We start from the raw sequence: 23,103 nt of genomic DNA on the forward strand, positions 1-23,103 counted from the left end.
TCCCTATTTTTTCAAAGTTAGATAAAGAAAAATACTCAACTTTTTGCGGATCGACAAGCGAAAATTCAACAGATTGATCTGGTTTCACGCCACAAAACCAGCCTAGCTTGTCTTAAAACATTACGCTCTTAAAGTTATTTATTTATAGATAAGTTATTATTATTGTTAGGAAAAACAAAACTCCTAAAGTGGTAAACTATACATATTTAGTTAAGAAAAATATGATCCTTAGCTTTTTATAATAGTCTCCCGAATTGTTCTCTTCGAATAAACTGATTCATTTACTTTATGTAATACATAAAATCTGTACTAAGCCTTCTATAATTCCAAAATGTCGTGGTCTCAAATTACACCTCGTGATCCCAATTTAACGACTTGGTCTCAAATTACATCTCGTGATCCCAATGCAACGACTGAAGATGGAGACGGAGACGGGGAGAGAGACCATCCTCTTCGAAATTATTGTATAATGTACGTAGTACTACTCGATATTTTTGGTTTTTGGTTGTTTGTGTTGATAGGGCTAATCAACATTAGCAGATGTTACTTAGACCTATTCGTCGACTCTGTCTCTGTCTCCAACAACACGAACTGGAGCGTCTCATTGGTTGCTGATAGTCCTTTCACATTTTGTCAATTGTCTCTCTTCACAGTTAACGGCCATCTCCTCCAGGGAGGTAAGGTTATGGCAGAATCAACCACACCCTACACTTATCAGCAATTAGTTAACCACACGCCTATTTCAACAGTCGCCTTCACCACGCGGAAGCTAGATGGAGTAAAAGAAGGCCATGTGATTTGGGACACCGCGGTCAAGATCATTGCCCGCATTGAAGTGGGTACAAGTCTTAAGAAAAATGGATTGTTGAGGGTGACGTGCAGTGATTTGCCGGTAAGGTTTTGGTTGGATCCAGAACGGAATATGAAGGGATCGTTGGTCGGAAACCGGAAACGTTGCAATTACTTATTTAAGAGCAGTTTGGATCAATCCCGTTAGCTCCGGGCTAGCTTTTGGTTCGAATGTTATGAACGGTGACGGTGGTTAGGATTGAGAGGAAAATATGGGGTGGTCCAAGGATTATTATTATTATATATATGTTTTTTAAAATCATCTTTTGTTAACTTGCAATCTCTCTCAAATATGAATTATCTTAGACCTCGACTCCACTCACATTGGGTAGACATTATAAGAGCTTGAAAATCCCTTTCTAAGACTGACAAAACTTTCGCTCCTTCAGTTTGACCCGCACCTTTAAACACAACTAGTTGAGTGATTCACAATAACATTGTTACCCTTAATCCATTCTTCTTGTGATCTCACCCAATGGTTTGGTGGTAAATCATCGGTTGTTATCATGTCTTTGGTACAATGTTGTATACCGTGCTAGGCGTTACTTAAATTAGACTAGATGAATATCCACGCTACGCGTATCAATTTATACATTTTCATGTATATATAAATCTGATTATTCATATATCTAAGATCTTAAATTTTTTTACTATCATGAATCATACAACAACAATATAGAATATTTTGATATCACTATGTGTAATTATGTTACTTGTCTGATTTGAAACTTTTCTCACTTGATCATAATTAAATAACTAGGTTATTTAGCCGCGATACTCGCGGCTTGTTGCATATTATGTTATATGTTTGCTATTTATTTTACTTAGTTTTTTCGTTTAAAGGAAAATAAATGAATGAATGACAGTAAATTCAAATTTGATTTTTTCTATAAAATTTGAATTGTATTCATCTATATACAATGATATTTATGTTTTTAAAAAAATAATTAAGAGTATATTACTGCTTTTAATCAATACAATATTTGATGCCAATTAGAAATTTTAAGACTGTTGAGGATAAAACTAATGATTATAGTAATATAATACGTATACATAAATAATACTTATTTTGTTAAAATGTGAAAATATTAAACCCTACAATGAAAATTAAGTTACATCGTTTTCAATTTATAATTTATATTTTAATAGTAAATTTGATATTCTAAATTTATCTAATTTTAAAAGTTATTGTTGCATTTTAAAGAATTTAAATATAATAGTAATACAACAAATTTCCTATTATTTTCTACTTAATGAAAATATCATAACCAAATGTTATAAATATTGGGTTTGGGCTGAGTTTTGAATTGTGTCTACCGTTATATTTTGATACAACTTGATTCGAAGTTGTTTATCTACTTAATGAAAATATTTAAAATCACATAAATGACGTAACAAATATTGAAACACCATTTTATTAGTTTATTCTCCGTTAATAAAATAACCATTTTCTGCTACTTGTAAAAGCATAATTTATTTGAGAAATGTATAACAAATAATTTATTCCGTAATTTTTTTTTTACAGTTTAAGAAATAGTTGTAGGAATGGAGATGAATTATATTGTAAGAGATAAGTGAAGAGAGATGAATTATTCTATTATACAATTCAAGCATCTGTTTCCACTACCACTTAACATTTATGTTGTTTCGAAGCATACTCAATTGTATTTTTTCTTCTATTCATCATTAGTCTTCTTGATTTTCTTCTTAATCTCATTTTAAAAATATCAAATTTATTTTGAGTCATTCAAAATTCAGGTTTATATAGATTGATTGTTTTGGACAAAGAAAATCAATCTAATATATCTTCTCTTATTGCATTACAACTTCGGGTTTGTCTACTCGCTCCTTTTAAAACACCTTTGAAATAGCACATACGATTGATTGTGAGTAAGGTTTATTGGTTACATGTCATCTCCTCTTCATAGCCTCTTACAAAATTGACAAAAATGTAATATTAAAACACCATTAGTCGGATTATAAAAGAAACTGTTATAAAATTTATCAATATTATGAAATTTGGAATATGATAGTTAGTGATATGTGTATATTATTATTTATAGAAGACACCATATTTACGTTTTACAACTATTCAACTTTAACAATTATGTTTAAATGTCATTTATGAGTAAGTTAATTGTATGTATATCATAAAATTTATATTACATTTCAAAGAATTCATTGTGTAGAATTCATTTTGTATTAATTGTATTTAAAGTATTGTTACAATTTAGTGTGAGCATTAACAACATAACGATAATTATTAGTATGGAGGTTACAAAATATGAGAAAATACATCAAATATAATTATTATATATTATTATAGAAAAAATCTTAAATTATTACATGCTAATGATGTGGATGACATTTGTTTCAATATAAATATGATTGAATTTTTTTTTTAAAGCTCTTAAGATTTGATATATTGCATTTGCTCATATATAAGTATTTTTTTTTTACTTTATTATTATTTATGTATGTAAACATCAATAAACATATGTTATCTATTACTTTTACAAAATAAATTGTTGATATAAGCTCACATATAATTTTTTTGTTTGTTGATATAAACTCCCGCATAATAGTTCAAATTAATATTATTTTGCAAGTGGCAAACTAAAATCATCAAAGATCCAAGGATAACTTCTATTTTTTTTTTTAATTTCACTCATCAATTTAATCTAGTGCTAGATTTTATACTAATGGTTTTATCTTTATAGGATTTAATAAAATGATTTTTGTTTTAATTATAGTTATTTTTTCTTGTATATTTCACTCCATTTAAGTATGAGTGTTATGTTTCATTCTAATGATTTCATTCTAATTTTCTATTCTACCTAAATTAATTTTCTTGAACCATATGATTTATTTTTTTAATCTTAAGGACGAAATGTTTTTTAACGAAATTCTTTTTTATTTGGAAAATACTTAAAACCTCAAATTTTAAATAAAATAAACAGTATAACAATATTTATATAATTATCTATTGGATCACAAAAAGTACATACAATAATACATATATTAAAAATAAATTATAAAATTTATTCGAGATAAGAAAAAGGTAAGAAATATATATTTAATAAATGTACTACAATAATTTATTTCATTAAATATTGCATAATTAAAAAATTACATGAATATATAAGAAAATAATCAAACATCTAAAGTAGATAATAGAAATGGATAATTTTATTAAGTCAGAATGGTTTGTTTATATCAACAATTTATATGTTATCTAGTGCTATGACTGGAATTGATATATTTAACTCTCCATCACCAATAAACATGAAAATTTTGTTATAACCATCCAAAATTTTAGTATACATATGTGAATTTAAACTTAAAATATGAAAAATAAGAATAAATAAGTATATTTTAGTTTGGCTTTAGAAATACAAAAATGAATACAATGTTAGATATATATACTACATTCTAAAATAAATTTAGAATCAAATTCTTGATTTTTAATCCATATAACAACATAAAAATAGATACATAAATATAGTAGAAGAAGATGAGAGAATGATTACTTATAAGATGATTATTTAAATCTAAAATAGACAATGAAGATGCATCTTTCAAAAAAAAAAAACTAATGTCAGGACACAAAACAAAAAAATATTTAAGATTTGAGCTATAGTGGAAGAGGGTGAGAGGATGAGAGGATGAGAGGATGAGAGAATGATAAATTAGTATTTATAGGATGAGAAGTGAGATAAGTTACAATTAAAAATATATAAATTATGGGAGTTACAATTCTAATTTATTGTGTGTTGAATAAAATTGAGTAGAAAAATATAGTTAATGTATAATTTTAATGATTTCAGTTTTTATATTAAAGTGTGAGTTAAATGTGTTTTATTTATGATTTAATTAAAAATTAAAAAATTAAGTTACATTTCTAAATGGACCAATAAGAAGAGAGTGAAACCTTACTTTTATATGTATGATTACTTATAAGATGATTATATAAATCTAAAATAGACAATGAAGATGCATCTTTCAAAAAAAAAAAAACTAATGTCAGGACACAAAACAAAAAAATATTTAAGATTTGAGCTATAGTGGAAGAGGGTGAGAGGATGAGAGGATGAGAGGATGAGAGGATGAGAGAATGATAAATTAGTATTTATAGGATGAGAAGTGAGATAAGTTACAATTAAAAATATATAAAAATATATAAATTTCTCTCTAAAAAGTCCGATCATCTCCTCATCTCCTTTTTTCATTCATATCTCGGAAGAAGTTGACCACCCCACCGGTAGCCTCGTAATTAACTCACCATCGTCAAGAAAAACATTTTGTTACAACGGTAAAACGTTAGTCACATATCTGCGACGGATGTAGTGATAGAATTACGTCGATGCTTGCTATTGACTGTAAATTATTTTGAAAAATGGATCATTTAGTCAATTCTGTTTTTTCATGATTTATGCTCCATCGTCGTCGTACTTCTTTCCGTGTCGACCCACCGTCTTTTCGATATCTATACGTACTCTCATACCAAAGGTTACAACGGTTCATCAGATAAGCCAAAATGTTCATTGGTTCGTCAAATAAACCAAATGTACAATGTTCTATTAAACGGTAGCAACATATTCATTTAAATTGTAATTAAAATTAAAATTTGATGAAGAACTAGAAAGACGCAACCGTAGATATCATATATAGTAAAAATTGCAATCGTTTGCCAAATATACCAAATGTTGCAACGGTTCGTCAAACAAACTAAAGATTACAACAGTTCATAAAACAAAACCAAAAGTTGCAATAATTTTTCAAATAAACCAAATGTCGCAACGGTTCAACTAAACAGTTACAATTATTTAAAAATATATTTTAGTAATTAAAATTAAAATATTAGTTTATAAAAAGTTACATCGAAAAACGTGACTGTAGATAATTAATTGCTATAACGGTTTATAAAATAAACCAAGAATTGCATTTATTCGTAAAATAAACTAAATGTTGCAATGGTTCAACTAAACGGTTGCAACCGTTTACGAAAAGTTATGATAAAAAAAAGTAACCGTAGAAGACATCGGATCGTAACTTTCTTAAAAACTTCAACCGTAAAATGTATATTTTTAGTTTTTTTTTAAATTAAATGTTTTAACGATTTATAAAATAAATCAAAAATTACAATTGTTCGTTAAATAGAGTAAATGTTGCAATAGTTCAACTAAACAATCGCAATTGTTTATGAGGTGTTACGATAAAAAGATGCAACCGTATAAAATATTTATTTAGATTACAACTTTTTGAAAAAATAACCGTAAAATATATATTTTAGTTAAAAATAACCAAAATTTAAATCTATATAATATGAGACGTAACTTTAAATGAATCGATACAACTATGAAGACACAACCGTAAACTGAAAAGATACGACTGTAATTGAACAAATATAACTGTAAATATGTTAACGAAAAGATGCGATAAAAAGACACAACCGTAAAAAAATAACCGTAAATATTTCAACGAAAAGATGCGATAAAAAGACACAAAAAAAAAAAAAAACCTTATTTAAACGAAAAGTTGCGAGAAAAAGCAACCGGTCAGAGGTGCAAAAAGCATTTTTTGAGATTGCTATTATATATATATTTAGTACTCATACAGCTAATGTCTAGTAGCCTTGTAACAAGAGGCCAAATTCTTTCATAAATAGTTAATTTTTAACAAACCACATTTCATAACCTTATATTTAAAGCGGTAATAGGAAACATAATGCAATAAGAAATGAGTCCTACTTCATAGTATGCATTTAATTCTTGTCAGGTGTTCTTTGATGGTTCGTAAGGCCATCGTCGCTCTCTCACGTGCATTCCCAAAAGATGCCCTGATTTTTATGTAATAAGTCTGTAAACCGAACCTATTTTTATGTTCATTTTTTTTTGCATCGTTGGAGACAAAGAGACCTAATGTCTCTGAGCTAATTTCGACTCTCATTTTTACTTCTGCGCCAATTCACTCTAAATAATTCCTTATTTATGTACTCTCATGATCTAGTACTCCAGCTACATCGTGATAGGCTCATGATTAATTACTGGATTGACATAAATTAAACAAGATCTCAAGAGTTTTCATATAAACACTTTTAGATCTTCTGACATTGCATATAGTATTTCTAGGTGGCTATCCACGCTACGCGTAGGCTTTGTTTTAAAAATTGTTAAAAATAAAAGAGGGTTATTTGGTTCATATGTGTGAAACCCACAATTATTCTCATTTTTTTTCATTTCTTTAGTTCTACTATCCATCTTGCCAAATAATTTTAATTCCATATACTACTTATTCTTATTAACTAAACTTAGCAAAATTAAATATCTCAAACTTTCAAATAAGAAAACTTATATATAAAGATTTTTTATAGTAAATGCATTTTGTTTTTAATTGAAAACATAAATCATGTAAACATACATTATATTATATGTATTTTGTCACCAGCAAATTCTTTTATATATTATTAAAAAAAATTGACACTACGAATCTATAAGTCTAAATTTATGAATGATGTAAATGCAATGTAACCAAGTTATCATAAGGCACAAAAATGAAAAGAGAGAAGACCATATAAAAAGTCGTATATGAACCACAAAACATAACAATTAGAAAATACTCAAGGTAAAATTACTAAACTAATAAGAGGGTAGGTAGCAAACAACTAAACTATAACTAAACTACAACAAAAATAAATTTTCAATCATTATCGAATAGTTACTATTGATAATATAAGTTAGTAAAATAAGATGAATAGAATGAAAGTATTGCTTGATTTATTAACATAATTTTATAATTTTTTTATTTTAAGGAAATAAATTAAGAATAGGATTGATGGAGGATTTAATGAAAAACTTTTAATTTTTTTTTCTCATTTAATTTGGCTATTTTTTATTTAAATAATATAGAATGCCACATGTCATTTTCTTGTGTGATCATGTGACATTCATATGGAGAGAGTTTGCCAACTTTCATATATACTAGGCTAATACCCGCACGACGTGCGGGTTTTTCCATCCATAATTTGTTAGTTATAACGATGTACATCGATTGAATTAATTTGATAAATAATATTTTTGGTGTTTTTTTCTAATAATCATTTTGATATCTTCCTCTAACTCTCGAGTAAATAATTCATTCTATTTTTTGCATTTTAATTTATGTTTAATTACATTTTTTAACACTTATTTACAATTACTTATCTTAAAACCTAATATATATTTGGCTATCTTTAAAATAATTTTAAATAAACAAAAAAATAGTGTTGATTTAGTATCTTATATTTGCATTAAAATAAGGGAAATTGTTAAAAAAATACCCCTTTTGGTGTGCCCCTTTTCAAAAATGTCCTTTTTAGATGTCTATTTTCAAAAATGCCCCTTTTTAAATATGAAATTTTTATAAAGTTTTATTAGGTTTATAAGGTACTTATGGATTGTAACTACTACTTGAAGACTCGATCCAAGTATTTATAAGATTTTATAAGGTGTTTTTAAAGGTTTTACAAGTTATTTTAAAGGATTTTTAAGGTTTTTCAAAGGTTTTACAAGATATTTTAAAGGTATTTAAAATGCATTTATAATGTATTTATAAAGTATTTATAAGATTTTAGATACATAGAAATGTAGTTTGTGTATGTTTTAATAATATTACATACATATTTGGGTAAATCTTATATTTTTAAGAGCATTTTTTATAAGGTTTTTAAAAAGGGGTATTTTTGAAAAGTGGCATTGAAAAAGTGGCATTTTTGCAAAAGCCCCTTAAAATAAACCATAAATTCATCTAATATTCATTGGCACTAATCCTATATATATTATAGTATATGAAAACATGAAATAAATTCTAATATCATATTACCTATTTTTATACGTTAATAAAATCTAAAATTTAGTTAAAGTTCTATTGATTTTATGTTTACACATAAGTTTATACAATTTATACAACTAAATTTAAATAATTTAATTTCTATATGAGTTTGATATACTTTTGTAACTAATTAAATTGAATTTACTTAATTAATAAGTTAAATATGTCAATTTTTATATAAACATTAATTAATGCATGATTTAAATTCTTAATTAAATAAAATAAAATAATAAATGTAATATGTTGTGACACATGGCACTCTCTCCACTGCTGACGTGGCGGAAGGATGGAGAGAGTTGGCAAACTTTTATATATATGGTGATTCTTTATTTAGTTTTTTGATTTTGTAGAATAAAACTTATTTTGGTTTCAATTTTAAAAAATTTATAAACGTTTTTTTTGTTATTTTGTGTGATTAGAGAATTATGTGTTTTTTTTTAGATACGGATTTGTACTTAATAGTTTATTGCCTAATATTAGCTTTGGATTGTGATTTTTGTTATTGTTTATTAGAAAAGGAAAGAGTCGTTGGTTTATTTGCTATAAGAAGATAATGTGCTGAGTTTTAATTGAAACAAAGAATAGAAAATGTTGTTTCTTACATGTTATGTTAAGCTTGTATTGATGATGAGTTTAGGAGATACATTTTTGGGAAGAAGTTGATGTTGTTGTAAGGATTATGGAGTAAGACTTTTTCCAAAAAGATATCCAATAAAATCTTTTTGTAGTTTAGTATTAGTTGAAGCGAGAGAAGAGTTGCAAGCAAAGGTACGCAGCCATCCAAGTAATCGAGAGGAGTATTTGGTTGGCTGTGACTATGTTGTAATATTTTTGGAAGATTATAACACTTTGTAATATTTTTTAGAGTGGACATTCGAAGAAGAGTCAAGTAGTTTATTGTAGAGTATTTGTGTGATCTATTTCTTTATGATGTTACACTATGATATTGCTCTTCAAGATGATTAAGATTTTTAATGGGCAAGTAAGACACTTTGTGGTTATATTGCAAGGTTATGTTTCTTAATGTTCTTTTGATAAGAGAGATCATTTTCATGTTTCATTTTCTATATTTTTCATATGTTAGTGATCAGGCATACCTCACAAAAGGGTTTAAGTATAATACTAAAATTAAAGAGGAAAATATAAATGTCACACCACATATCATCTCAAAATAAGAATGAATCTTGTCTTAGTTTTTTTTAGCGTTTTAGCTAAATAAGAAGAATGAAAATATGTATTAATTTTTTTCTTCCAGCTTTTCTCTAATCCAAACAAAATATATTTTTCTATCTTTATTTGAATTTTCTTATAGGAAGAAACCAAGAAATTTATGTTTCTTTTCATACATTTTGTTTTACTCAATTCTAAGAATTTAAGTTCATCATTCCAAAATTATCTAAATGATAAGTTGGGTAAGTCTGATCACCAAATACATTCTACTATTGAATCAATTGTAATAATCATTAATGATGAATTGATGAAAGTAATAGTATAATGGTAATATGATGTTATGAGATAATGATGATGATATTGTGTTGATAATTAATAAATTAACAAGTTAATGGTAACTCATTAACCCCTAAAAACTCAACGCATTTAACTCATTGACCCATCAATAACTCATGGTAAAGATGTTGGTAATATGATGTTATGGTGTGATAATGATGATATTGTGTTAATAATGAATAAATTAATGGGTTAATGTTTAACTTATTAACCCATATAACTCATTAACCCATCAACAACTCATTTAACCTTTTAACTCATTAGAATCCAAATATTCAAACTATTTGAATTGATGAGTCAGGTTGAGTTGGATCAACTCACAAAATTTGACTCATTTTGATGTCTGTTATACAAAACGAAGGAACAACAAAAGATAATAATAATTTTAGATGTATGTCTCTAATAACTTTAATAAAAACTTTCGTATAAATATGTAGTGCGGCAAATTTTAGTTTTTTCAAAAATTTTTTTTTTTAATCTTTTATAAGGATTACATTTATTTTTATAAAAATTATCTTCATGTATTAGAAAACAGTACTATAGACATTTTCGTTAAAAATAAAATTAAAAAATATAAATCAAAACCAAAAATGAGTAAAAATGTAAATGTGGTTGTAATAAGCATAACAAGACCTCATTATGTCAAAATATTACGATATATTAATTTTTTCAATATATTGTTTGTGTTGGATTTTATGACTAGTGTTTATTTTTTAAATAAACTTATATTTAACATCTTTTAACTTAACAAAAATTATTTGCAAATTTTAAATGCCAAACACACAAATATAATTAAAACCAAGTTTGTTAGTAAAAGTAAAATTAAAATTGTAAGTTCAAATATTATATACAATTTATGTGTTTCTGGTTACATATAACTAAAACAAAAAATATGCATTTTAACCAAAAAAATTAAAGTGTTTCTTACAGAATTATCATTGGGAAAGTTTCATGCAAGACCTCCTTCAATGTCCCGAAGTGTTTATCCATGTGATGTTAAAGATACAACCACATCGTCGTGATAACTTGTAATATGCATAACGAGACCTTATTATGCCAAAACATTTGTTATAGTGGACGTGTGAAAGGTTCTCAGTACAACACATGTATAATTACACCGACATAAAAAATTTACACATATCTGATAATTTTGTATGCAATATATATATATTAGATTAAGGTCCGTGTTATACATGAGTTAATCAATAATTTTTATTGTATAGAAATATTAGTAATTTTTTTAACAATGTGAAATATCATATTGATTTCAATTGACTTAACTACAAATATATTTGGGTTTGAAACCCCAAACTTTTATTTTAGAGATTGTATAAAGTTCAGATTAGTAGAAATTAAGAAAAGAAAAACAAAATATATATGAGTTGACATATGAGTTGGTTATATATATAGAAGCTTTTGTAATCCAAAATTTAGTTTTTTTTTTCTTTTTGTTTTCTAATTTAACCAATGATAACCCGAAAATACATTTAATTAATTAAATGTTCTACTCTCATCTCAATTTATCTAGTATATCTAAATATTTGTTAACCACCTATGAGTTAAAATTAAAAATGTTTACTTCACTAAACTACTATTACTATATAAGCTAAACATTTGGATATTATTTTGGGTATTTTCTAGATTTTTGGATATTTTGGTTAACCGTTTGGTTATCGGTTCGGTTTGGTTCGGTTTTGGTTAGTTTGGATATGAGATTTACTAACCATTCAGTTACTTTAAGAAGTTTGGTTCGGAATACGGTTCAGTTTTTTTCGGTTATTTGGTTAGCGGTTTTTTTGCCCAGGCCTAAGCCAAACTTTGGATATTAGTAAATTGTCTTAAACGTCTTACTCAAACATGACGCCTACATTTAATCCTCGATACATATAAATATCAATATTTATTTGGCTTGTTGGAGAGCCAATCAAGGCCTTCATCGAGACCTTCTCTAGATGTGGCACAAGTGCTTTGAATGTACCTGTTAAAAGAAAAAACATTAGATATATTTGACCACACTGTGTGATCAATCAAACCACAAGACAAAATTCTAAGAGATAACTTTACCAATGGTGTTGGCAAAGAGAGTGAAGACCAAGCTTGTCAGCTATTTTTACAACATTCATTGCGTAAGAAAAATCTTTTTTGTTTGCAAGCACAAGAAAGACATCATCCCTCACTTCATTTTGCAAGCAGGGTATAAATCAAGTTATAGGAAATTGTTTTTGTCTAACTGTGATACAAGAGAACAACAATAAGAAGGCAAACCTCATTCAACATGCGATGTAACACATCCCTAGCCTCCATAACTCGGTCCTTGTCGTTTCTATCAGCCACGAAGATAAGATCTTATGTGTTCTAGAGGTACTGCCTCCACAGGGAACGAGTCTGTTTTACAAAGAAGCCACATTTTTAATGTCAACTAAAACAAAGAAGACAAACACTAATATTAGACATTGAACACGATTGGACAGGAAGATCATAGAACCAAGTTGCAGATCAACTTGCAAAGTCAACATTGCATGGGGACTTAAGCTTCAACTTTTAGTTCTTTATACCGAATGTAATAACTAATTCTTTACATGTTGACTATTGTAGTTCAAAAACATCTTAAGGAATATAATCGATGTTACTAAAACAAATAAGACACTAGACGCTGAGATAAAACTATGTGAATGTAGAAATTTACAAGTGATAGTGAGCAGCTTGAAAAATCAAAAACAGAGCATAAAGTGTAATGAGGATACTATACTATAATCAACGCAAGACTTAAAATTTCCGGGTTTTTACAAGCCTGTTGTTGGTTAGATTGAGATTTTCATAACGTCTGGTTCTTCATTTACCCCCATAAGATACTCCACGACGACATCACACCCTAGTGATTCACAATGGTAAGATTAGAGTTGAAACTATATATTTTGAAGATTGTAACACTTTTTAATGTTTTCAAGAGTGGACATCTGAAGAAGAGTCAAGTAGTTAATTATAGAACACTTGTGTGATCTATTTCTTCATGATGTTATGCTATGATATTGCTTTTCAAGATGATTGAGATTTATAATGAGCAAGTAAGACACTTTGTGTTCATATTGAAAGTTATGTTTCTTAATGTTCTTCTGATTAGAGAGAGATCATTTTCATGTTTCAGTTTCTATATTTTTTATATGTTAGTGATTAGGCATAACTCTCAGAAGGGTTTAAGTGTAACACCGAAACTAAAGAAGGAAATATAAAAGTCACACCACACATCATCTCAAAATAATAATGAATCTTGTCTTAGTTTTTTTAAAGTTTTAGCTAAATAAGAAGAAAAAAAAGATTAATTAATTTTTCTTCTTCTAGTTCTTCTCTAATCCAACCAAAATATATCTTTCTATCTTCATTTGAATTTTCTTTATAGGAAGAAACCAAGAAATTTATGTGTCCCTTCATACATTTTGTTTTACTCAATTCTAAGAATTTAAGTTCATCATTCGAAAATTATCTAAATGATAAGTTAGTTATGAATGATTACCAAATACATCCTGCTATTGAATCAATTCTAATAATAATCAATGATGAATCGATGATAGTAATATGTTGGTAATATGATGTTATGGTATGAAGATGATGATACTGTGTCGATAATAAATAAATTAACAGGTTAATAGTTAACTCATTAAGCTATTAAAACTCAACCCAATTAACTCATTGACCCATCAATAACTCATGGTGATGATGATGGTAATATGATGTTATGGTATGATAATGATAATATTGTGTTGATAATAAATAAATTAATGGGTTGAAGTTTAACTCATTAACCCACTAGAACTCAACTCCTATAACTCATTAACCCATCAACAACTCATTTAAAATTTTAATTCATTAGAATCCAAATATTCAAACTATTAGGATTGATGATTCATGTTGAGATGGATCAACTCACAAAATTTGACACATTTTGATGTCTGTTATACAAAACGAAGGAACAACAAAAGATAATAATAATTTTAGATATATGTCTCTAATAACTTTAATAAAAACTTTCGTATAAATATATGTAGTGCGGCAAATTTTAGTTTTTTCAAAAAAAAAAATCATTTTAGTCTTTTATATGGATTAAATTTATTTTTATAAAATTATATTCATATATTAGAAAACAGTAGCATATACATTCTCGTCAAAAAGAAAATAAAAAAATATAAATCAAAACCAAAAATGAGTAAAAGTGTAAATGTGTGTTGTTTTCTTATTCATAATGATTTTAACAAATATATAATATATATATACATTACGATATATTAATTTTGTCAATATATTGTTTGTGTTAGGTTTTATGACTAGTGTTTATTTTTTAAATAAACTCATATTAAACATCTTATAACTTTAAAACAAAATCATTTGCTAATTGTAAATGCCAAACACACAAATATAATTAAAACATATATTGTTAGTAAAAGTAAATTAAAATTGTAAGTTAAAATATTATATACAATTTATGTGTTTCTAGTTAAATATAATTAAACGAAAACTATGCATTGTAACCAAAAAAATTAAAATGTTTCTTATAGAATTATTGATATGAGTCAAATTAACTCCTAAAGCCCACTCTCTCAAATAAGAGATCTATTGCAGTACTTAAGGGTCGAATTCCACAAAGTTTTTTTGTTCACACAATAAGTTATAAGTCTCGAAATTAGGCTAAACAAAATAATTAAAATTAAAATAAAACAATAGCAAGCAATGATTATCGGGTGAAAAGATCAATAGATTAAAGCGTCAGGTTTAGAAAAATTCTCAGGAAATAAACTATTAGTAAATTTAGCAAGTTAATTAGGATTATTTAATGAACCGTTCTTGAACTCAAATCACTAATGAATAGCTAACCACCTCTCGATGCGATAACTAACAAGCCTAATATCAGTAATTCCACCTCTCGATGCGAATTCCTAGATCTAGACTAGCATTAAATTCAGGTTTGATAAGTTCACCTTAGTAGATAGGCCGATTCTTATTACACACCTATAAAACAGGCTCATCTAAAGTGGTTCAGTTAACAGGTGCCCTCTCGGATCAAATACCTATTATCCTATGATCAAGTTCTAGTTAGCTACTCTAGAACAAGCATTAAAAACAACCTAGATGAAGAACTCTATGGATTAATCCTAACAAATAATTGATTTACTAGTTCATCTAAATCCCTAATGAGAATCCCTAAACCTAACAGGGAGATTACTCAGACATGATTAATGAAACAGAAAACATGTTGAATAAATTGCAAAATAAGAAATTAAAAGAAGAAAAGAGTTTAGAATAAATCTTCTCTCTAACAAGTTATTGAATCTCTGAAAAGTTGCTCTCTACAATTATCTTCCAAAGGGTTCAAGCTCAGAGAATTACAAAAGCCAAAGACAAGATAATGAAATAGAAAAACCCAAAAAACTATTTATAAAGTCTCAAAAACGTGCAGGGACTAAAATTGCAAATAGGGAAGTCTTCTGGGTAAATTCTGCGGGCTTTAAAACTCTAAACCGTCGAGACTTCTTGCTGGGCCGTGTTTGGTGTCGAGCGACACCAAGGGTTTCGGTCGACACCCATGCCTTGGTTCGAACCGAATTCGTCTCTTCAACTCCAAATCTTCGGTTTAGCTCCAGAATGATTCTTTTTCTCCAATTTCGTCCCGAACGTGTAAAAACCTGAAAAGACTCAAAAAGATACTAGAAAAAACAAAAAGACTCTAAAACTAACACGTAAATCACGGTTCAAACCAGTAAAATCCGTGTTATATCAACTCCCCCAGACTTAGCTTTTGCTTGCCCTCAAGCAAAACACAAAAACCGAACCCGTGGAAGAAGTTTGAAAACATAGAAACTCCCAATTTCTCTAGCCTATTACCTTGATCATTCAAACCAAATCCAAATGCCTAGCAGATCGCATCAAATCCTAACCACCATGTAATTCTCCGCAAGCATTCTCAACATTTCAAATTCCAAACCAAATTCCACAACTATATCCTATAGCCCTCATCGCATAAATCTCATCCATAAAATCAGTACTCAAGAACCTTTTAGACTCATTCCCGTACTATACCATGATAAATCAACCATTACTACATATTTAGGTACTCTTTCTCTCCCCCAGACTTATTCTTCTTTTTTTTAGCTTCAAAGGTGTAGGCGAATAATGGTATCATCGGAAATTTTTCTAACCTCGCTTCCAACCTTCGTGTGATCATTCCTCTTGAAGTAAAATAATGAGATCACGGGAGATATTCCTATCTCTTTACTCCAAAAGAAAATCATCTCAATCTTTTTTTTTTTTTTTTAGAATAAGGGAGAGGAATACCATTCTTTTTCCACATTGGTCTCATTTATCAGGTATGAACGAGGAGTCAAGTTCTACGAATACTAACCGTATTGACGAGGTGAAGAGCATGAACTTTGCTCAGGCTTTAGCGGATTGTGTTGGAAACGTGGATGTCCTCTGGTCTATCGATTAACTCTCTGGATTTTCCATTAGTCAGATTGATTTGAATCTGCAGCATTAAACTAACCAGGCAATAATCTAGAGAAAAAGATCAAAATTTCCAACAAAATTTTGACTCAATAAAACGACTCAAAAGATAAAGAAAAATAAGAATAAGACTCAAAAAGAAAAACGTAGTTAGTAACTGCCTCCCCCAGAATTAAACGACACTGTCCCCAGTGGCATTCAAACCCGAAGTTGGCGAAAATAAAATAAAAAGAAAAACGAAAAACCTAGATAAAAAATAAAAGAAAAATAAAATCATACCAGTGGGTTGCCTCCCACTAAGCGCTTATTTTCAGTCATTAGCTTGACTATGTCGGGATTCAGGAGTGAGGTGGAGCAGGAGAAGTGTTTGAAGACTTCTCAGAAGAGCGACGCCTTGCTAGCCATGGTGGAGTGTAAGCGGTGGAGGTGTGCTCGTGTCCAAGGAAACTTGTAGAAGCTGCAGCATCCTTAGTTCCGAGTCCTGCATCAACAACAGAAGAAACAAGCACTCGAGAAACTCGTGGCTCTTGTTTACCTGTGAAGCCTTCTTCGAAGATATGGAAGTATTTAGTGAAGAAGGTAAAGGATGAGGAGGGGATGAGCAATACCTTTGCTGATCAAGGCGTGGAAAGCGTGGGCGAGGTGCTCTGTCTGGCTCGGGAACAACTCTTAACTCTTGGCATTGTTGGCAGTCTCGCGAGCAATGTGTGCTGAAGGCGGTATCTCTGGTCGTCGATGGTGTCGATCGACACAGGTGGTGTCGGTCAACACCAGTCCGTCTAAATTGGCACGAAATATTCGTACCCTACCGAAACTATCTACTTATGTAAACAATATTCCTCCACATTGGCTCATTTGAGCCAATCCAATAAAGCTGTTGACAAAAAAAAAAAAAAAGTTAACCGTTTGGTTATCGGTTGGGTTCGGTTCGGTTTTGGTTAGTTTGGATAGGGGATTTACTAACCATTCAGCTATTATAATAATTTCGGTTCAGATACGGTTCGGGTTTTTTCGGATCGATTCGGTCGGTTATTTGGTTAGTGGTTCTTTGGCCCAGGCCTAAGCTAAACTTTGGATATCACTAAATTATCTTAAACGTCTTGCTCAAACATGACGATTACACTTAATTTTCCATTGATCCTACAAATATTGATCGGTTTTTTTTTGGTTCGGATTATACCAGATAATCTAAATAAATATTGACATCTCTATGTATGATCTTTTACCAATTACTCGTTTTCCAAAAAAAAATTCAAAATTATCATAAATCAATTGAACTAGAAAATCTACAGGTGTCAAAGAAATCTTTGATATTTGCAATTGTTATATACCAAAATTACTCTATAATATATATATATATATATATATATATATATGTTAAAAAGTTATTTCAATTTTGGATACTAACAATCTAAATTTTGTAGATACAGCCAATGCATTATCCTAAATACAACATACTAGCAATTACAGCTACAATCGCAAATATACTATTCTTTTTACGAGATATGTATCTTAAAATAGATTGCTTTGTAACGATTTATCTTAATTAATATCAAATAGAAAGTTTAATTTTGAATTTTTTTCTTTCTTAACATTTTGGGTCTCATCAGATTAATATACCTAGTGATTAAATATGTTGAAAAATAGGTTTAAATTTTTGTTCGATATCAAACCAATAAAATAATAATCTGAATTTGTACCATTATTTTATAATATTTTAACTTTTAAGTCAAGTGACACTCAAAGTGATGACTACTTTTATCTTTCAGTAGCCAAAAATAAATAAAAATGTCAAAACTTCCAATTTAATAAAAAAAAAAGAAAATCCAACCTGGCTCGATTCATTTAATCAGGTTTGTAAAGAGAAAATTGTATTTTAAATTGTAAATATCAGAAATTACCAAACTGTAATACTATATCAGACTTGTAAGACTTGAAAAAAAAAAGGAAATTTCCTTTTTTCCAAAATCAAAATCACTAATAAAATTAATGCCTAGACTCTTGCGGTCAAAGACTCTATATAATAAACTTGAGTCCCAAGACTCTCTCTCACATTATTTTCCTTTTCTCAGATAATTTCTCTCTGTCTCTCGCTTGAACCAAAAAAAAAAACGATGTCAGAGATGAAAAACAAACAGTGTCGTGAAATCTGGAGTTGGAATCGAAACGAAGAGATGAGTTTGATCGAAGATTGTCTACGAAACTACCGTTTCATTGCAATCGACACAGAGTTTCCAGGTTCTTTAAGACAAACTTCACAAGACGCAACAGACGACGAACGTTACAACGACATGAGCTTTAGTGTCGACAGAACAAAACTGATCCAGTTAAGTCTTACTCTGTTCGACATCGAATTGGAGGAACTTGGGAAATCAATTTCTCAGATTAGTTAAGCATAAATTAGTTAAGAATTGGAGGAACTTGGGTCATAAAAAAACTATACTCCCTCCGTATGTAAATACATGTCGTTTTAGTCAAATCTTTATGTTTGTAAATACATGTCGTTTAAGTAATATTTGCCTAATTATATCCAAATTACCCTTAATCCTTTTGAGACTCGGCTTATAATTCTAGAGTGAGCTAAGTAAGATACCAAAACAAAGAAATCTGACCTAATAATCCTTTTGAGACTGTCAAGAAATTCTGAAAATTTTGATATGAACTCAAGGTCAAAACAACAAAACATCCATAAACAAAAGCCCAAAAATCATCCAGGAAAAACCCTTAAAATAGAAGAAGATGAAGAAACAAAGAGTAAGCCTCCAATGAAGCTTTTGTCAGATGAAGAAGTCCAGAGATGCAAAGTTGAACCTGATAAGAAGTCCATAGATGCAAAGTTAACAGATGATTCTTCCATTCGTGAGTGATGCTAAAGATATTGATGAGCTAGTACCAGAATAAGGAAGACACACGATATTCAAAAGGCTATAAATTGAAGAATAATCTGTCCCATACCCATATACTCATAGCAAACTGCTACTTTCAGTAACACCTGCTTGAACATTTCAGATCATGCTAAGAACAGAGAGGGAAGACTCAAGGACTTGGGAAAAACTAGACCCTTGTTCATCTAAGGAGATAGACGTTATATGAAATCTAACCTGGCATTGAACATTAATCCCACTCTTCTGAACTGATCAACGTACCTGAGACAGAAAAACAAACAAACACACATGATTGAAAGTAAAACATTATTAACAGAATTGAAACCTTATCAATTCGATAGCTAACCTTAGTCTCTTAATTGATTTAAGACATTGTTTACAATGGAAGGATCACATTTGATTTGTCTCGGAAGCAAACCCTCTCGTTCCAAAGCTTCTTTCTTTATGTGTGGAATCTTGTAATTATTAGAACCTCCAATCCTCATTGTCTCTTTCATGCAGAGTTGCAGAGTTAAGAAGATGTGGTTTATCTTCCTAGTTGGATACTCTTCAAAAGCTGTATTGACTGCATCTATAAGCTGTTCAATGGTTTCGGGACACACCTTATGTTGTAGTGCTTGTATTGCACTAAAGAAACCAAGGTCCAGAACATTCATATCCGGTGAATTAGGCGGTTGACACATCAGTCTGATATCAAATCCGTTCTGTGAAGCATGTTCTTGAAAATTTGTATCAGTTGGATCCACATGAGTTCTAGCATTATCCTGTTGAATTAAGATTGTTTTTCCTTCATCTTCAAGAGGCCACTTCTCACGAATCTTAGGTATAACATCTTCCAACAACATTTTTCTAACATCACCTCTCTTGACTGAAGTAACCGGTTTGATTACTATTGTTCCAGCTTCTCTATTTCTACTCCTCCTTTGAGCAGGCTGACGTGTGATGAAAGGAAACACACCTATCTTACCAGAGAAAGTTTCAACTCCTTGAGCATTGAACCTTGGCCTTGCCATTGCAACTAGAACCATGACTTTCCCAATAAAATTCTTGCTTTGACATGTCCTTATAGGATCATCTTCTTCAGGTAGAAGGTAGTAGGTCTCGGTTCTCTTTGTCATATAGAACCACTTTTCATCAATATGTACAATGTTGTACATATCTATAAACTATGGTTCATGACTCAAGCTTACAGGGTCCAACATATTCATGCAAAATCTGAGCCTTGCCACCTTGTTCTCTTCTTTTAGATGTGGTTTGAGAGCATTAGAATGTCGCCTCATGACACCTTCTTTCACATTCTTAAACAGAGTTGAGTGACTAACTCCTATAGCTTCAGCTAGCATCCTTAAAGTTGTCCTTTTACGTAGAGGAATGTCCAAAACACGTTGGAGATCTATCTGAATCCTCTTGCGACCACATCTGTTCTTCCTTTTTTGAGAAACATCAACCAATGCACCAGCTGGAGTCCCCTTTGCTTGTTTCCAAATTCGCTGAACAGTTCTAATATGCATGGAATGCAAATTCGCTACTTCTTTAACAACATTTCTACCTAATCTCCCTCTAACACTCCTTTCAAGCAAAGCATTATATACTTCCCATCTATGACGATTAGTGTAGTCCTTCTTACTTGTAGAGCCACCATGTGCATTAGGTCCTTCTTGTTCCCAGGGTTTAAGAGGTCTGCCACCTACAGCAAAAACACAAAAGAGACTGAAAGAAAGACTGAAAGAAAGACTGAAAGAAAGACTGAACTCCAATCATCACAGGCAAAAACACAAAAGAGACTAAAGGAAGCAATTGACAAAAGATAACAAAAGGTTGGTCTTCATTTTTCAGGTTGGTCTTTAAAGCAGAGCGTGTCTCCCTATGCACTTCCAGTGTCCTGTTCGTGTCATCTGAAACCATCATTATACTCCATCATTATACGAGAAGTTTCAGTGTATGATAACACAATCACCATGCCATACAAATAGAAGCAAAACGTGTAGGTTCGTTGTCAAGCCTAAACCATCTTAAATGAGCTCTCTAACAGCTCAATGAAGCTTAGGAGTGTAGTCTAAGAGCATAAGTACCTTCTCCAAGACCTGCGTTTAAATCAAAAGAATGATTTTCATTAGGTGAAAATTTAGATTCAACGTAGCCATGGAGTTGAAAAATGATCTTGTTTTAATCAAATGTTGCCATGGAGCTGATTCAGAGAGAGCTTGTGAAAATGATCATCTGATTATGTAAAATTAGAAGGAGATGAAAAATGTAAAAGTTGAATTAAGTTGCCTCCAAGTTTTAATCATCTGATTTGGTTAATTTTTGTTTCCCTCCAAGTTTTGATACTCAATGTGAAAATGTGAAAATGTTAAAATGAAACAAAAATTTGGGGAAAAACTCACCAAAGCAAACTCTGCTTTTGGTTCGTGAACGTCGTCAGCTCAATCTCCGTCTTCCTCTTCCTCCAATTTCTGACCGCCGCTTCTCCGTCACTACCGCCGTCGCCGCTTCTCCGTCACTACCGCCGTCGCCGCTTCTCCGTCATATGTGTTGTCTGTAACGGAGACCAAAACCCAAGCTCTCTTCCAACTTTATAAAAATCAAAACCCTGAAGTGGAATTAATCGATAACGCTTCTGCAGAGTTCAGAGAAGAGAAATTGACTTGAAAAAAAAATCAGAATTGAACAAAACCATAGAAAAACAAAACAAAACTAAACCAGAGAAGCGATTGAGAACACCCGACAGAAGAAAAACGAATTTGGGGAGAAGAAAACCCTAGATTTTGGGTTCGTCATTGTTCTGCACAAAGAGAAGAAAGAAGAAGCTTTTTTTTTTGGTTCGTCATTGTAATTTGTCAATTTTTGTGAGGATAGAAGTGTCATTATTTATGTTTCCTTAATTTAAGGAATTACAGTTAAAACGACATGTATTTACATACGGAGGGAGTATTAGTTAAGCATAAATAAGACAATAAGTTTCTCTGCAACCGGGTCACTTAGAACAGACAAAAGAATACTTAATTAGGGTATGGTTACTGGCAACAAATGTGACATTGATATGATATGATTACTCCACCTTCTGTGTCAAATCTAATTCTTGTAACCGGAGTGTTATATCATATAAACTTAAAAGTATTATCTAACACAGTTAGATTTAAGATTACCATCCTCCTCTCCTTGTTTGATCAAATCAATTAATTTCTAGGCCTTATTACCTGAAACCGCATTAGATAATTATAACGATATAGTGAAGTATAAACACATTAGCCAACACAAACAGTCTTTCTTAGCATTAGTCTCTCTCTTTCCATGTAATTGTAAGACAAAGATTAGACCTATGGAATGTTTTTGTTGTAAAATCAATCAACAAATTTATCAGATTTGGCATACGAATTACAGATACTGACAAATGAAGGTTACACTTAGCATCATAATCTCACTTTGCTGACTATATATAATCAAACAATAAATTCTAGAAAAAATTTAAGGTTTAAAACATCCAACTCTCCCTCTCTTT

The 23,103-nt window shown here is 30.0% G+C and overlaps 2 protein-coding genes across 5 annotated transcripts; one reads left to right on the forward strand and one right to left on the reverse strand.

Moving 5' to 3' along the window:
- The first annotated feature begins 153 nt into the window (after positions 1–153).
- On the forward strand, positions 154–1,167 carry LOC9311718. 3 transcript variants are annotated; one of them, XM_002875604.2, is made up of 2 exons: positions 154–677; positions 750–1,167. In XM_002875604.2, exons 1-2 carry the CDS (start codon positions 332–334, stop codon positions 995–997), a joined length of 594 nt encoding a protein of 197 aa, XP_002875650.1. In that variant the 5' UTR covers positions 154–331; the 3' UTR covers positions 998–1,167. The 3 variants fall into 3 exon arrangements, 2 of the variants coding, with proteins under 2 accessions (XP_002875650.1, XP_020881509.1); XM_021025850.1 differs by having other exon boundaries at positions 154–471; positions 541–1,167; XR_002331963.1 differs by having other exon boundaries at positions 386–471; positions 654–844.
- An 18,112-nt stretch (positions 1,168–19,279) lies between these two features.
- Positions 19,280–21,252, reverse strand: LOC110228407. Of its 2 annotated transcripts, none has more exons than XR_002331962.1 (2): positions 19,610–21,252; positions 19,280–19,527 (listed from the first exon to the last, which is right to left on the reverse strand). XR_002331962.1 is itself a non-coding variant. In XM_021025848.1 (2 exons), exon 1 carries the CDS (start codon positions 20,756–20,758, stop codon positions 19,949–19,951), a length of 810 nt encoding a protein of 269 aa, XP_020881507.1. In that variant the 5' UTR covers positions 20,759–21,252; the 3' UTR covers positions 19,280–19,862; position 19,948. The 2 variants fall into 2 exon arrangements, 1 of the variants encoding a protein (XP_020881507.1); XM_021025848.1 differs by having other exon boundaries at positions 19,280–19,862; positions 19,948–21,252.
- Between the last annotated feature and the right edge of the window lie 1,851 nt (positions 21,253–23,103).

Source organism: Arabidopsis lyrata, assembly GCF_000004255.2.
Source record: "Arabidopsis lyrata subsp. lyrata unplaced genomic scaffold ARALYscaffold_5, whole genome shotgun sequence".
NCBI lineage: Eukaryota > Viridiplantae > Streptophyta > Magnoliopsida > Brassicales > Brassicaceae > Arabidopsis > Arabidopsis lyrata.

What these genes read in the sequence shown, in the direction of transcription:
- LOC9311718 (XM_021025850.1), top strand. Translation starts at nt 332, where the DNA reads ATGTCGTGGTCTCAAATTACACCTCGTGATCCCAATTTAACGACTTGG. An exon ending in CTTCGAAATTATTGTATAAT is followed by an intron (nt 472 to 540) that starts GTACGTAGTACT and finishes CAACATTAGCAG; the next exon opens with ATGTTACTTAGACCTATTCG.
- LOC110228407 (XM_021025848.1), bottom strand. Translation starts at nt 20,758, where the DNA reads ATGTACAACATTGTACATATTGATGAAAAGTGGTTCTATATGACAAAG.